General features: G+C 38.0%; 1 protein-coding gene across 1 annotated transcript in view; it reads left to right on the plus strand.

Moving 5' to 3' along the window:
- The window catches only part of LOC143442566 (uncharacterized), a 101240-nt gene that overhangs the window by 58418 nt on the left and 24075 nt on the right, over nt 1-18747 (plus strand). Inside the window, exons 14-15 of the mRNA XM_076935278.1 lie at nt 1465-1650; nt 5837-6097. Coding sequence (XP_076791393.1) covers nt 1465-1650; nt 5837-6097 — 447 coding nt within the window. The remainder of the gene's footprint in view (nt 1-1464; nt 1651-5836; nt 6098-18747) is intronic.

An 18747-nucleotide genomic window follows, 5' to 3' on the forward strand; every position in this document is an offset into this window, starting at 1 on the left:
AACCAGTCTTAGATTCATCGATTCTATTTTTTTACTTGTTTTATTTCATTACTCTCTGAGCAAGTGAATTATTTTTTGACCTGAATGTCATCTTGTAGCCTTTCTTTTGTTATGTGTATGGTGTCAGATTATAGCGTGTTTTAGTAAGACCAATACCAAAGCTGTGTACTGGAGCTAGGTCAGATAAAGCTGGTGTATGAGCTGCTACCAGGCAAAGCCAGTGTAAGTCATTGTCTGGAGCTATGCCTATGGGTGTGGATGTGGCAGAGGTGGGGGAGTAAAGGAAGGCGCTCACAACTAAAGCCAGAGACTGAGGGTCTAAAGTATATCCTTGGGTTGAGATATGTGAGGGAAGGATGTAACTATTTTCATTTTTAATGTTAGGTTGCAGCCATTCAGCGGCCATGGATGAACTGGGTTTACCTGAAAGGGGGGCTGAAAATGAAAAAGAGATGGGGGGAGGGAGCGGGGCGAGAGAAGCATGAAGACAAGGTTCTGGTCAAGGCTCCAAGTTAAATATTCAGCACTGTATTTGTATAGGGAAAGCCCACTGAACACATCCTTTGTTTCAGTTGGATTACGTTGCAAAACAAAGGGCAATCTATTCTTCTAAGTTCCTTGTGGGGAAAAAAAAAACCCCTTGCACGGGGAGTCCGGCGGGGTCCCACTGAGGTCTGACAGCGGGGTCCCGTCCCACATTCACTCAGCAGCCCTTGCAGGCTGGCCAAGGGCTGCATCAGCAAGGTTCAGGGTTCCAAAGGCTGGGAGCCTGGCGGCAGGCGCAGGAAGGCCCAGGCAACACGTGGAGTCTGGTTTTCCAAAGCTTTTATTGTTCCTGGCACGGTGAGTGGGTGTAGATGGTGCGTGCTGCAAAAGCCAGGGGAACCTGACTTTTATTCGGAGGGGGAAAAGGGGAGGGAATAACTTAATTAGCTACGTGTTCCCCCCCCCCCCCCCGCCTTTAGATAACTCATTAATATTTTAATCTCTGGAGGTGGAGACCTGCTAATCACGCCCTGTACCTGTGTATTAGGTGACTGAGGGTGCAGGTTAAATGGAGTTACCTTGTCCAAGGCCAGACAGTTCCTGTAGGAAGTTGCACTTGCAACCAAGGCAGAAGACTCTACCTAGGTCATTAAGGTTCATTGTGGCAAGAGCTCAAGGTCTATTCAGTCTGCTCAAGGCTGGGAAGGGCACAATAGATCATTAATTTGTGAGTAGCTAAGCATTTATAAGGACATGCAACTATGAAAATATTATTAGTTCTATTTTTTTCTGTTACTATCTGGTGGATACTAAATGAAAAAGAATCATTTGAAGACATGTGCCACAAAACAAACAAACAAACAAACCAGAGAGTACTAGAAGCCAAATATATATTCCAGCTTTCTTATATGTAGAAAATAGCTCAAGACCAAGAAAAAAAGTCAGTGTGACAGGGAACATACAACTGTCCATTTCCAGCCTCCATCTGAGGACTCAAATGAAGAAAAATGGGCCCAGCTAGTTGCAACACAGTATTCGTTTCTTAACCAGTACCTCAAGGAAAGATTGAAGGAGAGTATTAAAGAAAGCACTGAAAACTCTGAGTCTGATGCTTCTGATGGAGAACCATTACCTAGCACCTCTGCGGGAAGAACACACTCAATGGTAAGTAGTTTCCCCTAATTTGAAAAGTGGTCTGTTTCATGAAGTACAAACATAGAAGGTCTTTCTAAGGTACAGCAGAGGGGTTTAAAACATGCCCTTGTACCTCCTTGTTGTCTTTGTCACAGGAACACTCTTATTTGTCACTATCCAAGATTTATTCGCAAATAATTTAAACTATGAGAATAACAAATCTTAAAGCTGCCATGGTTTAAACACAAATAAGAATTCTAGCACTGACACCAAAATAAACGACAATGATAGTAGTGAGGGAATGGAGCATTGTTTTAGTTGAAATGATATTTGATGTAAGGAAGCCAAACACAAGTAATTGAAAATTTGATATTACATATATGCTTAAATCTACTAAACCCAAGTGCAGTGGTTTATACAATTCAAGACGACAAAGCAGGCAATCGAAATAAGAAGGCACCACATTTCTACAGTTAAGAGGTTTGAATTCTCTTTCTTTTTCTCTTACCTTTCTACCCTGAATGACTTTAAATGTTTCAGAAATTTGTCTAGATTTAATTTCTTTTTAGGTCATTGAGAAGTTCATACAATGTATTTTGATCACATGCATCCCACACTTCCTCAAAGATTACATCCCTCTTTTCAATCTTTTTTTTTTTTTTTTTTTTTTTTTTTTTTTTTTTTTTTTGGTTTTTCGAGACAGGGTTTCTCTGTGTAATCCTGACTGTCCTGGAACTCACTCTGTAGACCGGGCTGGCCTCGAACTCAGAAATCCGCCTGCCTCTGCCTCCCAAGTGCTGCCTCTTTTCAATTTTGTATCATCAGTTTTTTCCTCTAAATTTCTTAGAGTCAGATTTGTGTTGCCACCTACTGAAACATGAGTCACCTAACAGAGGCTACATACACCCTTAAAGAAAACTAACTTTCCCCCTCCTCACAGCAAGTCTTGCCATTAGCTCCTCAGCAGGGGTTCACCTTGCCTTTTCATCCTGGGTTTGTTTGTTTGTTTTCCCTGTGGTTTGGGCTCACTCAGGTCTTACACATGTTATCACAACTGCTGTGTAGTTCATATATCCAACTACCTTGTTTTTTTTTTTTTGTTTTTGTTTTGTTTTTTTTTTTTTTCAGAAAAAATTGTTTCCTTGTAGTTATCTATCACTTTTGGCTCTCATATTCTTTTCTCCACGCTTCTGCAATGATTCATGAGCCTTAGGAGAGGGTGTGGGGAATAGATGTTTCATTTAGAACATTTTGAAAAGACAAGTTGAGCGTCTCTGTCATTCATCATCTATTGCACATAGAATCTTCTCTGATGAGTGTACATGTACACGCACTAACCTGTGGGTCTAATGAACGAGATGGGTATGTCATTAGGGGTCAGTTTAATGCAGATCTTATATTAAGATCCTCAACTTATATGGATTTTAGTTTTGTTCAGGGTGAGATAATAAGAATCAAGTTTCATTCTTCTACATGTACCCTTCCTGTTTAATCACTACCATTTGTTGAAGATGCTGTATTTGTAACAAGGTGAGCTATTGGCTTCTTTGTCAAAAATCAGGTGACTATATGAGTTTAGGCTGTATTCCTATATGTGGGCTCTCAAATTCTGCTCCAGCAACATTTTCATGTCAGTGACATGTTCTTTTAATTACTATAGGTCTATATAAATATTTCCATTATATATGTATAGTATGATTTTATATATATATATATGTATATATGTATAAAAATGTGATATATATACATATGTACATATGTATATATATATCACATTTTTATTTATAAGTTCAGTGTGTCTTATAAATATATCTCCTGGAAAACATGTGGATTTTACAATTAAGGCTATCTTTTCCTCATGTATGAATTCAGTTATGCCTTACAAGTACTCTGCCCTGAAGACATTGTCCTTTACTGTTCCCCGATACTCTTCTGGCTAGTATTCTGCTCTGTTATTTTTTTTTTCCCCATCGTTGTAGGTGGTACCTAGAAAACAGCACTGAAACACTGAATGTGGACGTCATAGGCTCTTACCTAATTTAATTTATTTCAGTTCATAATGACAGCCTAGTGACTTGTGGGTAGCTGAGCATAGATACACATAAATTTACCTGTTAATTACCATTTTCTTATTTCTCTGTGTCCAAAACCTTTGTCTTGTAAAGTTAGTCATTTTACAAACAGAAGCACTCCAAATAAAGAGCACTTAGAATAAAACAAATCAATTTTTTTGTTTTTTTAAATTTATTTTTATATTTTATTTACATTTCAGATGCCATCCCCTTCCCCCATTTCCCCTCCCTAGAAAACCCCTATCCCATGCCCCCCTTTCCTTTTTGCTTTTATACATTTTTAAAAATGTTAATCAAAAGCTTTATAAGTTTGGTAATGCTCAATCAGAAGTGTAACCCAATACCCAACCTAGATATATAAACTATCTTTGACTGGTGAAGACACGTGAACATCTGCCTCCATGCCCCCTCTCTCTTTCTCTCTCTTTCTCTCTCTCATCACCTAGCTTCACCCTTCCTGTTAAAATAATTTTTTTTCTCTCAAAATGCAATTAGAGCATAATTATTCCTAATTGTACCGGTGAGGTAAAAGATATTCCTAATAACCAGTCCATCATTTTGTTGACTAACCAGAACCTCTGTCATCTCTCCTAACTAAAACACTTAGTTTTGAACCTGGCTTTTTTCTTGGCTTTAGAATGAATGTCAGCTGAAAACCATCCACTCAGATCTTTTCTCTCAAAGTAAATAGCCAGGATTGGCTATGAGACTATAGGTCTTCAACCCCATCAGAAATCCAGAATGACTGAGTTAACTGAAATTATGGGAAGCACTAGGCATAGCTTCTAAAACTTAGCCAATTTATAGAGACTGCTGAACACCTGGAAAGCCCCTATACTATAAAACATTGGAGCATTCGATCTTCAACCTTCTGGCCCAGAATCATCTGACAGACCTTAGTGATGCAGAATTATTAAGGGCTGATTACTCTGTCTAGGCAGATATAATCAGTCGACTATTCTGCAAGTGTGTCCTTTTCTGGACAGTAATTTGTCTGTAGATGGAAAGAGGCAATTCTTGCCTAGCGGCTGTCACCGCACAACTGGAGTAACTCCAAGGATGCTCAATTTCTTCTTAAAATCCAAGACAGGAAGCTGTCAGGAGCAGACAGGTCTCTAATCAAAATGAACATTAATATAGAAATATTTGTAATGTCAATTCTATGGACTTCTGAAATTTTGAAAACCAATTATCCATGTAAGGTAACCTGGACTGTTGTCTATTAACTCCTCTCAGCTATTTCTAAATAAAATATGGAAAACACCCTAACAATAAGCTCAAAGCCCTGAATTTGCTATAGTCCCTTAACTCATAGGCTAACCGTCCCAAATCAGTTAAAAAAGTTAAAGAAGGACTGGGTCTAAGTCTTGTATTCCTAAATGTGTTATACAGGCACAATGCCCATGAGAGTATCAATATTCATCTCACTTTTATATCAATAAGAAGCTCATACCAATAAAAACCTTAAATTTGAAATCAAAGTAGATTTTGTACCATTTAAGAAATTATAACTTCATCTTGATATTAATTATACAGATTTCTACCAATAGGTTATGGCTATAAGTCTTAGCTAATCCTCCCTGTTCCAACAAAACCACTACTTTTCCCTAGAAAGACAGCCCAATATTAACCACCTTAGTCCCCAAGCCCAGGGAATAGGGGCACTGACTCTTCTTTAACTTCTTCAAGCTGATTATGGGTGTTGAGATATTAGAAGAGGGGTGGGGGGGGGGGAAGAGTAAATTGATAAGCCTCTGATGCTGTGTCTTCACTGCATCCAGATGGAATTCCAGGACATCGGAGGTTTGGGCAGGTCTGCTCAGTATGCTTGATGAGTAGATACACCAAGGCTGTGTATTCTGCAATATTCAATTCTCAGAACAAGTTTTAGTATCAAGAAAAAAAAATTTTTTTCCTAGAGGGCTGACATTTTTTTAAAGATGTTGGTTCTAACAACTTTTCTTTTTTTCTCCTTTTAAAATTGGTTGTAATATTTACATTTCAAATTTTATTCCCTTACCCATTCCCCCCACCACCCAGGAACCCCTTATCCCATCCTCCCTCCTTGTGCTTCTATGAGGGTGTGATTTTCCAATTTCTATGATGCTAAAACAAATCAAATTAATCTTTCATCTTTTCCTCAGCAAAACGTGTCCCCAAACCAAAAAGTAAGGACGAACTATGACAGAGAGTACACATCTACACAATCAGAAGGTCTCTCTGCCAAAAGGAACGAGGAGGAGGAGTGGGCCCAGCTGAGTGCACTCCAGTATGCACATCTTAACAAGCTCCTCAGGCAGGATTTCAAGAAGAAAATCTGTAAAATGTATGAAAACTCTGAAAGTAATGTCTGTTCTAACAAAGCACCAATTCCCGAAAAGCCCAGACAAAGAAAACACTTTAAGGTAATTCTTTTCCCTCTGATCTGGAAAATTGCATCTTTGAGTGTGAAGGAAAAGATGTCATCTGGTGTGCCTGTCTCTGCAGTTTGGTAGAATTTTTCCAAACAACAGCAAAACCCAAATCATGAAAATAACTTTGATTTCCTTCATGCTCCCAGTTCTGGGAGTACATTAGCCAGTCATCATCTAAGGTTTAAGCAAAACCAAACTAGATTCCAAACTGAAAAGCAAATGTACTTTTAATATCATAAGAAAAAATTCATACACTACTGCTGAAAGTCAAGAATAATAAAAATAAAGGCCGAGAATCATTACAGTTGACATGAAAAGAACCAACATGGTGGCTCTGCAAGTGATAACAGAATAATATTATAAGGAACTAGGGAGTAGTTAGTAAACACAGCAAAGTCTAGTAAACCAACCACATCTAGGATCATGTGACGGAAATAAAAATCTCGCTATTGTTTTTCCGCTCTAGACTTACCTAATCAAATAGTTGAATACTCTGGCTTGTTTCTCCTTTGCTTTTTTAAAAAGTAAACAATCCCTGATTTATATAAGCTTGAATCATAAAAGTATAAATTTATTGAATTTTACAGATATTTACATTCTTACATCCCTATGCACCTTTACAAGTAAGTTCACCTTTCACTATGTGTGCATTGACTCAGTTGTGCTTTTTAAGTTTTCTGTGTAAAGGGAGATCCTTAGGTTAAAATCCTGTTCCCCAATTGGCCCTTGATTTGTCAATAAAGAAAGCCGGGTGGCCGGGGTGCAGTTGCTGGGTGGAGGGTACAGTTGGCACTTCTGGGTCCCAAGAAAAAAAAAGGGAGACTCAAGAAAGGAGAGAGGCTTTTTCGGCCACGTTTTGGAGGAAAAAAGGACACAACAATCATGTAAGGCCCCGGGGGGTTGGGGTGGGGTGGGGGCTGGGGCAGCCAGCACCTTTGGCCTCCACTACGGGCAGGTGGCCAAAGATGTTTGGTAGGGGCTTATTGGAATAAGCCAGTAAGTTTAGGGCAGGAGAGACAGAGATAGGGCTCGCATTTCCCGGCAGGAGATATTTGTGCCTAGTAATTGTACCTAGCAGGCAAGTTAAGGTAATGTCTGTTTTACCCATGGATTCAAGAGTCACGGGAGTGGGCTGGTAGTGAACGCCCCCTTTCCCCTCCCCTGCAAAGGCAGGTGGAAAGAGAAGAGAAGCAGAGTCAGGGCTGGCAGTGGCCAATCCTGGAGATAAAGCTGGTGCAACAAAAGGGAACCAGAAGGGGCAAGAGTTGGGCTATGAGGACCCAGGTAAAGGAGTCAGCGAGAGTTATTAAAACTGCTCGAAACTTTTCTGAGTGCTTCAGATTTCATGTAACAAACGGAAGACATTGGCTCTTATCTTTTCTTGAATTTTGCCTGCTCATTATTCTGCTTTATCATCTGTTTTCTCCAACCAAGTAAATAACACGACCTTGAAGAGAAACTTTAGTTGCAAAGATGACTTCATCAGATTACCTGTAGGCAAGAGTGTGGGGTATTTTCTGGTTTAATGATTGGTGTGGGGGCGCAGTTCAATATAGACAGTACTACCTATGGGTAGATAGTGCTGGGTTGTATATGAAAGCAGGTTGAGAAAGACATAAGGAGCAAGCCAGTAAGAAACTAAGAATGCATGGCTTCTGCTTGAGTTCCTACTTTGAGTTCCTGTTTTGACATCCCTCAGTAGATTCTAATCTGAGATATAGAAGGCAAATAACCCCTTTCCTCTCCGTGTCACTTTTGTTCATGCCCTTTACCCCAGCACCAGGAAGCAAAGTGAAACATCATTTCAACCTCACCTCTCATCTTACAGGTCTTTAGAGAAAACTGGATATCAAAGCAAGAACATATTTCACACTCATATATTTGCTTTGTACATGCTATTTCAAAATCAAGTCTCCAAAACAGAAATGTGGGCACAGAGATGATATACATAGTTGCTTATATAAACTGAATTAGCCATCAAAATTTTAGAGATTTCTTCAACAATATGGATTTTCAGTTACCTACATGGAACTGAACCCAGTGTGTTTTGAGTGTATAAAAGTTTCCTTTTATATATGAGGCATATGTGTGCATCTGTTTGCTTAAGATTCAATTTGTGCTGTTTCTTCTAATTAAAAGTTTTTGAAATAATGATACAATTACATCATTATTTTCCTTTCCTTTTCTCCCAGCAACTCTTCCCATAGACTCCTTTGCTCTCAAATTCATGGCCTCTTTTTCTTTAGTTGTTAAATACATACATACTACATACTATTTACATACATACATACACACATACATATTCTTAAGTACATAAATACAACATGTTCAATCAGTATAGTTATACCTGTACATACATGATCTCAGGGATGGCCACTAGTATTAGATAAATTCATTTGGAGAGACTCTTCCCTGGGGAAGATGATTTATCTTCCTCTTGGCATTCCCCATTTGCTCATAATTCTATAGAGTTGAGGCCCAGGGTGCTTCCCCCCTTCCCACATTAGTTGGTGTCATATTTAGGTCATGTTTGGCATTTAGGGCATGTTTAGGCATTCATGTTGATAAGACTCAATGGGTGTGTAGCTACTATGATCTCTCAAGTCACAGCAAATATCATTTACTCCCCCTCTATAAGTATCTTTTTTTTTTAATGTTGATTAAAGGTTTTATAAGTCTGGTAATGCTCAATAACAAGATGTCCATACAACCAGAAGTGTAACCCAATACCCAACATAGACATACCAACTACCTTTGACTGGTGGAGACACAGGAACATCCACCTCCATGTCCCCCTCCCCCTCATCCCCTTGCTCCTCCTCTCCTCCTCCTCCTCTTCCTCTCCTTACTCCTCCCACCTTAGCTCCTCCTACATATCACCCTTCGTGTTAAAAGAAAACTTTTCTCTCAAAATACAGTTAGAGCATAACTATACCAATTTGTGTCAGTAAAGTACAAGATAGACCTAATACCCAGTCCTTCATTTTGTTGACTAACCAGAACCTCTGTCATTTCTCCTGACTAAAAGACTTAGTTCTGAACCTGGCTTTTTTCTTGGCTTTAGAATGAATGTCAGTTGAAAACCATCCTCTCAATTTTTTTCTCTCAAAGTAAATAGCCAGGATTGGCTGTGAGACTATAGGTCTTCAACCCTGTCAGACATCCAGAATGACTGAGTTAACTGAAATTATGGGAATCATAAAGCATAGCTTCTAAAACTTAGCCAATTTATAGAGACTGCTAAACACCTGGAAAGCCCCTATACTACAAAACATTGGAGCATTCGATCTTCAACCTTCTGGCCCAGGATCATCCTTACGTTTTGTCTTCTCAGTGTGTCCTGGATTTCCTAGATGTTTTGTGTTAAGAACTTTTTACATTTTGTGTTTTCTTTGACAGTTGTGTCAATATTTTCTATGGTATCTCCTGCACCTGAGATTCTCTCTTCTATCCCTTGTATTCTGTTGGTGATACTTGTGTCTATGATTCCTGATTTCTTTCCTAGGTTTTCTATCTCCAGGGTAGTCTCCCTTTGTGATTTCTTTATTGTTTCTACTTCTATTTTTATGTCTTGGATGGTTTTGTTCAATTCCTTCACCTGTTTGGTTGTATTCTCTTGTAATACTTTAAGGGATTTTTGTGTTTCCTCTTTTAAGGGCTTCTACCTGTTTACCTGTGTTCTCTTAAAATTCTTTGAGAGTGTTATTTATGTTCTCCTTAAAGTCCTCTATCATCATCATTAGAAGTGATTTGAAATCTGAATCTTGTCTTCCTAGTGATATGGGGAATCCAGGACTTTCTTGTGTGGGAGAACTAGGTTGTAATGATGCCAAGTACCCTGGGTTGCTGATGCTTATGTTCTTGCGCTTGCCTTTTGCCATCTGAATCTCCTTAGTGCTACCTGCCCTGTCTCTGACTGGAGTTCTGTCTTTCCTATTATCTTGGTTGTATCAGAACTGTGTGGGGTGGATGTTACTACTGGGGTTAGAGCTGAGGCCCAAGATCTGCTCAGTGTTCAGGTGCAGACAGGAAGGAACCAATGCTCCAGGCCAGGAATGGATTCCTGTGTCCTAGTGGGTCCCAGTTACTCCTTGTTTGGGGTGGGTGTTGCTGTCTCCTTACCTAAGATACTGTCTGGATTAGAGTTCCTGGGAGGCCTGTTTCTCCTGGGTTCTGTGAGATTGGGGGCAGAGCTGCCGCCCGGAATCTGCTCGCCTGGGATCTGCTCAGTGCTCGGACCTATTATCTTAACACTGCTTTGTCATACACTGTGATGAAGATTTTAGCATTTTCAAGATGCTCTATATTAGTTTATATTAAGAAAGTTTGAATTACATGTTAATTCTTGAATATAGGATTGCATGTCCGGTGTTAGAAGTTGTTAATTTAAGAACTTTTGCTTACAGGATAGTGGCTGTTGTTCGGTGTTGGAATCCTTTCCTAGCATAAAACTGTGGGTTTAAATCCTAAATAATGGTTTAGCATTTAAATAGGTTTAAATGCTAAAATAAAATCTTGTACTTCATTTATACTATAATCATATTTCTATAAAGCGTATAGTGGTTGTATTTGGATAAGTTATGCATTACTCTCAAACATATTATATCCCTCTCTTTGTTTTTATTCTTGAAATATGTACATGACTTGGACAATTTATCATTCTATATGCAATCCGTGTCAATTATACCTGAATTTTCCTTCATAAACCCTTGTATCTTTATTTCTGACTTAATTTTGCCAAAATTTTATCTAGAAATATTTCATAAGGTATAATATATTTACACATAAACTGTAACATTTATTTTTAAACTCAGAATTGAAAACCCTTACTACTATTTCAAAAGAACATAGGTTTAGTTCCCAGCATCCACATAGTAACATACGACCACCTGTAATTCAAATTCCAAGGGTTATAATGGCCGATTCATGCCTCCAAGGGCTCCAGCACACACATGAAGACAGCTAGGTTCACATTTATATTAAAAACTCTTAGAATCTAGTAAACTCCTGCTAAACCTTATCTGTAGACTGTCTATAATTGAGGTAAATTTTATTTGGAATAATTTGCACTCTCTCACCTGTATAATGTCCCCTAATGATATAAGTATGGTAAATTTAAGTCTCCTGATCAAGTGACTGATATTACGAAAAATGTGTCTGTAATATTCAGCACATGAGGGTAGGCTAAAAGGGTTCGTCCCCTGGGACTAAAAATTGTAGTCTCTTTCCAGTCACACTCATAGCAAGTTTAAAGATTTAGTTCTCCCTCAGTTTCTAATAGTCATTAGTGCCTGTGCTTAGAGGTAAAATCAACACCAACAAACTTAGCCTGGTGGCACTGCAGAAAGAGCATCTAAACAACACACACACACACACACACACACACACACACACATATGTGTATGTATGTATATAAAACTTACATATACAAATTTAACATCAAAACCACTATATGTACATATATACACATTTGTGTATATCAGCAAGCTTCCTCAGTGCTGTTTGAAATAAATGTATCTTAATGGTATGTTAAATTTACCCAAAATAATGAATTTCATAATTTTTAACATAATAAAGCAATTCTCAAACACAAAGATTTTACATCCCCTCACATCTAAAAAATTGTAATCCAGACTCTACATGCAATATTCAAGATATCATACACATTTGTGTGTATATGTATACACATATATATGTGTATGCCTAAAAAGCACACACGCATATATATATCTATATGCATACATTTATACATGTACATGTGTATATATGGACATATTCATACATAAAAAGAGTTAAAATGGAGTTATTTAAAACAAGGCAACAATGACACTTATTAGACACCACAGGTTAACAATTGTTAACAATACAAAGCCCATTGTCAAGAAGGGGTTAGCTCAGATTTGTTGGCCTGTAAGATGTCATAGACTCCAAGTGTTAAAGGTTATTGCCATCAAATAAGTCTATCTATTTTCATCACTAAAATAGGAATTTGCTTTGCTTTATTCATGGGTTTACTGATTTGGGTTATAAATCATTTTCATAATTTAAAGTTTACTAATATCCAGAAAATATTTGTATTTAGAGTCTGGATTGTAGCCGCCTGTGGCCACAAATCAACTGGGTTCACCTGAAAGGGGGGGCTGGGAATGAAAGGGGACGGAGGACGAGAAGAGATGAAGCCAAGACAAAGTTCTCTGATCAAGGCTCAAAGCTTTAATGTTCAGCTCTCAATTTAAAGGGGAAGGCCCAACCCACAACCCCTCCTGGTTTCAGCCAGAGATGGGTGGGATAATCCATAATCCATTCTAGGTCAGGGCCGGAGATGTCTCAAGGCAAGCCCAGGGGCAGTTCTGCTTCTTGTGTTCTGTGCAGCCAAGGTGGGCAACTCCACCTAGATCCTATCACTTGGTCTGTTGTGGTAAACAAGGTCTCTCAGGACTGCTCATGGCTGGGGGAAGGATACAGTTCCCCCTCTTTTAGTTTATAAAAATGAGCAGTGGCAGCAGCTGGATGGGGTACACGATTTCATCCCATCTGGGGTACAGAGTGGCTGGGCCACCATGACTGGCTTAGGTTGGCGTCTATATTGCTCCTATATTACCTGTCCTTGAAAAAAAACATACACAGCATATTGATGTATGTGTCTGCAAAACATACATAGCATATTGATGTATGCCTCTGCCTTAGGTTTATAGGAGCTCAAGAACACTCTTACCTGTCATTGACTAACCGGCCATCATTGGCACACTCTTTCCCAAATAGACCAAAACCACATTCAGACCAAAGGACCTGTGACATACACTCAATGCAATTCTTCATAGCGATGAGTAACTGCCATGACGAGAATGGCTGGGCTTGCTGAGAGAGATCCTTTGTGAAAGCAACCTGTCTGCTTGAGACACAAGGTTCAAAAGTTAACAGCAACATGATTATCCAAAAAATGTAGGAAAGAAGGTTGAAGTGGAAATGTTTTAATATCTAATCCAACTGTTGGTTGACAGGGATCAGACACAAGGTCTAGCCACCAGGTATATAGTGAGTGGCTTTAAGTATTGATGGAGACTACATGCTAGGTTAAATCAGCTGGCTGATAAAGATTTCAAGCCATCTTCATCATCAGAATCATAATTATTAGACTCAAGATCTGTTTCCACTTGATGGACCAATCTTTCAGGCAGCCATTGGGCTCCATTTTCTTTTTCTGAAAAAATATAGACCAAGCCATGACCCCAAATTAAAACAGGGTCAGGACCATTTCAAGTATTAGTTAGGGGGGTCTCTCCATTAGACCCTGGAAGTTACTGGAAGCTAGTGGCGATCTGCTGTAGACTGATCTTTAACATCAGTTTGCAGAAAATTTAAAACAAACACAAAAGCAAGATGTGCTTTTGGTGACCTTGGAGGGTATAATTCCCCCACTTTTAGTTTAAAAAGCCAACTTTTTAGAGTTTTTGTAAAATCAGGGAAGAAGCACCAATAGCTGCTTTTCCCACACTCAGAGAGTTATAAAGATATTGAAGTTTCATAATCTCTCTTTCACAATTTTCTGTCCTTGAGGATAATAAGGAATCCTGGTAATAAAGTTGTCAACAAAACATCTCAAATGTTTGACTGTAGTCAAATAACTGTAATAGCCAGTTCCATTACCTATCTTAGACTGGTATGGAACGCCAAGCACAGGAAAATATAGGCAATAACTAATTACATTTTTTGTTGTTTCTCTTGTTAAAGCAGTTGCAACTAGAAGGCCTAAAAGGTGTCAAGTTTTATGTACATATTTCAATTTTTTTAAATAAAAAATGAGTAACATCTATTTGCCAAAATTGATTACATATAAGTCCTCAAGGTTTAACACCATTATGAAAAAAATTGAGAATACTGAAAACAAGTTTTTTCAATTTAACTTGCACACTTTTTAGAAATGCCAAATTACTGTTTCAAGCTATTATTATTTTGATGCTGTAAAGAATAAGATAGTATGGCCAATTATTTTTGAGAGGCCCATAATCTGTTTAGTATACAAATCTGCTCTGGCATTGCCCTGGGGTTCAGACAATCCAGTGAGCTTTTAAATGTCTTACAAAGTTAAGAAACAGTACATGTTTTTTAAAGTTGCATTTTTATAAATAACTATAAAATTTGAGAATTAGCAATATCTAAAAAAGGAACAATTTTTAAGCAATTATAAATCATGAACTGTATATTGGCTATGAGTATATAAATTGAAAGCTTGATTTTTTTAGCATTTCAAATAGTGGTTACAACACATAATTTAATTATTTGTGCTGAAGCAGGGGAAACTCAAGAAAATAAGCATGTGATCTAATTACATATACTGCCTTCTTAATAGATGAAGCATCTGTAAATACAGTAAATACAGCTAACATCTTTTCTATGGGCTGCATGCATAGTAAATTTCAGGAAATATAAAAGCATGCACAGAGAAAAACTGTAACAACTTGTCTTTTGGATAATGATCATCAAATTTGTCTAAAAAATTTGCCATGTAATAGGCCAAATATCATTATTTTTCAATAACCAGTTTAATTGTTATTTGGAATAAGGAATAAACATTTTATCGAAAATGTTTTTAGGATTCTATTTTACAATCTTGTATTAACACAAACTTTACTTGTAGATGAAGAAGAATGAATCTACATTAATGATTTCTTTTGTCAAAGGGCTGTTGTGGGCATATGAGTAGTAATAACACAAACAGCCAACAGTTTTTTATAGTCTATATAATTTATCTGTTGATAATTAACAGCGTACTCTACTTTCCACAAAGCTATTTTTCCTTTATTAGTTAATTGTCAAGGGGAATTAGGACTTGTATCTCCCGTGAGAATATCAAACAGGTTCAAATTCTCTTATGGTAAGCTTAAGATGAGGTTTTAGCCAATTAATATCTCTTAACTTTTAAAAATCATTAAACACAAATCAAATGAAAAGCAAACCTTTTCCTGTTTGCATGTATACCTGCAAGCCAGAAGAGGGTGCTAGATCCCACCACAAATGGTTGTGAGCCACCATGTGGTTGCTGGGAATTCAACTCTATATTCTTAATTATGAGTTTAGCCTTTAAAGGCTGAGCCATCTCTCTAGCCCCAACTATTTTTATTGGAATTTTCTGTGCCACAATCTGCTTGGGATATAACTGAGGTCTCAAATATTGAAAGGATATTGCCTTTGAATCTTTTCTGGAGCAACTAGTACTCCAAAAATTTAAAGCTTGTTATATTAGAGCAAAGGCTTGCAGAGAAACTGCTTCAGAGAGATCAGCTAATAAAATATCACACAATGAATAACATACACGAAAAGAGTCAAACCCTTAATTTCTTGTATTAAAGTAACAAATATATATATATATATATATATATATATATATATATATATATATATATATTGTAAGGCAATTAACCATTTTGAGGCAAACCTTTCCAGTGATATGAGAACCATGGATTCTCAATTACAAGCAAATTTACTGAATGCAAACCTAACACCATTACCAGAAATGTAAAGGAATGGTATAAAAACAATCTTCTAGATCTATAATAATTATATATGTATTTACTGAAATGGCAGCTGGAGTAGGCAAGTCAGGCTGTAATGACATTAGTTTTATAAATCTTAAGTTTAAACTTTGTTTTGGATTTATTTAATAACCAATCTTTTTAGCTGAGTGAGAGTATCAGATTAAAGCCATGCTGAAGGCAATCTTCTAATAATTGTTACATAATTTAAGATTAGGTCTCTTGCTAGTAATAGACTGAACCCAATATATATTAGAGGAACCAAAGCCATCTTGTCCTTTCTGATTCTTAACAATTTGAAAGGAAGCAGATGCAAAGGAACAAAAACAAATTGAACAATTCTTTTTCCAGCAGGTAGTTACAATGCCATGGGGGAAGCAGCCATTATTTAAAATTTTTCAGCATAATCATTACAACTCTTGGCCCTGAAGACTGTTGTGAATGTCTTTGGGCCTGAGGCTGACCCCTCCCCAAGGAACAAATTAGGCAATAAACAAATTTTAGAAAATACCCTTCAAGGGGCTAGTCAGGATGATGGAGGCAAAAGGAGTGCCTGTCACACAAGCTTCTGCTGCACCCACTGTATTGACTTAATTCAAATGTAAATGTTTTTAATCTCGGCCTATATCCTGAGGCCTGGCCCAGAGATTATCTTTCCTGTACCAAGGACAAATTTCTGTCATGTGACCAGATTATTTGCTCATGCCTTTTTTCTTGGGACATTTTAAAAAATGACCTAAATCTCTAATTTTAAAACATCTTTTATCTTTATGGTTTTGGGCAAGCATTGTTTGTACTGTGGTCCCTTGTAAGGCAGCAGCCATGGCCAGACCCTGATTGTACAAGAGCCCAATTTTAGCGCAAAGACGAATGTATCCATGTAAGTCTGTCTTTGCTTTGTATGGCCTAACAGGCTGCATTAGCATTCTCATAAGCCAATTGTGTAACAAAAGGAATTCCTGACTGAGGATCTCCAAAAAATTCTACCAGCTGCCTTTAGCAGCCTGTCCACGAATTTCTGGAATGGTTTCTCAGAACCCTATTTAATGCCAGATAAATTCCCACTAAGATCCCCTTTAGTAGGTAATTGATTTCAAGCACGGTGGGCAACCATTGCAATCTGTGCATACATCTCTGCAGGCAGTTCAACCTGATTAGCATTACCTTCATATTGACCTTCTCGTAGAAGCATGTTAAGATTCCAGTCTGCATTGCCTGCCTGAGTATTCATCATGGCAGTTCTTTTACTAATATCACGCCATTCTGAGCTCCAAAGCAAGTAATCTCCTACTAACAAAGTAACCTTACATATAGTTTTCCAATCTTGGGGTGTTAAATTTGCTTCTACCACAGTATCCAATAAAGCTTGTGTGAAGAGGCAGTAGGCCCATATTGTGTCTTAGTTGTTTAACACTTTAACTCTACCTGCTCTAGCCTTTTTTCTATAAACATAAGTGAGTTAAAAAATCCCAAGCTGCCTGTCAGCTGCAGTCAATGGAATGTTGGCAGTTTAACTACATTTTTAAGTTTCTTTTGCAATATTAGCATATAACCCTAATTTTTGGAAACAAAACCAATTTTTAACAATGTAAACAATCTATTTTCCCTAACATCAACACCAAGTGTATTACTTTTATGTTACAAAGTTTGGCTGCCAGTTCTTATATATGAATGCATGATAGTGCAGCCTTTAATATCTCACTAAATAGACATTGCTTTTAAATCTTTTATACACCTGGTTTCTGAATGACTTCAACCCTGAGTTAGTTTTAAGCCAACTTTTTGTTACCAAAGTTGTAATTTTTAATCAAACCCAATGACTTATAGGCCAATAATCTATAACCAAGACATGTAGAACATATTTATACTTTTAAATCCAGTCAAAACAACAATGAAGTGGCTACACATCATATATATTTAGACCAAACAAAAATTTCTTGTCTTTCTAGCTGTAATTTCAAGAGAAAAGCACCTTATCACTAAGATTTTTCTAAGAAAGACAACTCTTCTTTATCATAGAAGCCAAAAAGCTGCTGGGCCTTTTAAAAGCATCTTATGCTGACAATCAGTTCCTGGAAAGGTTTTTTCCAGTTCAGCTCGACTCTTAGCTACAGGTGTAGGGCAACTTGTCAGCCTCTGCTGTGCACATTACGACTGCCTTTAAAACCAAAGTAAACTAGATCAAGGGTTGGATCAAGCAGTTTTAACAATCTTTTCTTTTGAACATGAAACATAGAATATCATTCATTCATTTAGACAATGAAACAAAAATAGACAATTGACACACGTGGACATTGGCACGCCAAGGACAGACAGTGAACAAAGAAAGCAGAACTAAAGATTTCTCCTGTGGAAGCCAGAGAGAAACTCAAGACATCTGAATTTTCTCTTGTTCCTAGGAGAGCTCTGAAACAGCCTTTTCATTCTTTTTTGCTGACACAACCCAGAGAGAGAACTGCTTTTCAAAACCCTTTCTCTCTCTGATATTCAAGGTCTAATGCTTTATCTCTTTCTTTAGGAGATGTAGTGGTGGCTGTTGATATTTACTCCTCAATGCCCTGCTTTCTTAGTTTTCCAATTTCTTCTAACCCTGCTCCTCTCGCCTGGAGGCGGGCAGCTCTTAGGCTGCAGGGCAAATGCCTGTTTGAAATTCTCCTGTCCCAAAATTCACTGTCACCTCCTAGGTGAGGTCGGTGTTGGGTCAACACCTATTCAACCTAGACTGTATCCCCTAAAACACACTTCCTGCAAACACAGCCTTAACTAGCTAGCATCAATGCTGTTCACTGCTTACCAAGTGGCTGGGATACTCTCCTTCTTGTTCCGTTTTCCGTGGAGCTCCACCTAAGACAGCTTTCCTCAGCTGGTCCCTTATTTTCAAGTCCCTCATTATGGGCACCAATCTGTAGCTGCCTGTGGCCACAAATCAACTGGGTTCACCTGAAAGGGGGGCTGGGAATGAAAGGGGACGGAGGACGAGAAGAGATGAAGCCAAGACAAAGTTCTCTGATCAAGGCTCAAAGCTTTAATGTTCAGCTCTCAATCTAAAGGGGAAGGCCCAACCCACAACCCCTCCTGGTTTCAGCCAGAGATGGGTGGGATAATCCA

The sequence above is a fragment of the Arvicanthis niloticus genome, chromosome 6 (assembly GCF_011762505.2).
Source record: "Arvicanthis niloticus isolate mArvNil1 chromosome 6, mArvNil1.pat.X, whole genome shotgun sequence".
In the NCBI taxonomy this organism is placed as follows: Eukaryota; Metazoa; Chordata; class Mammalia; order Rodentia; family Muridae; genus Arvicanthis; species Arvicanthis niloticus.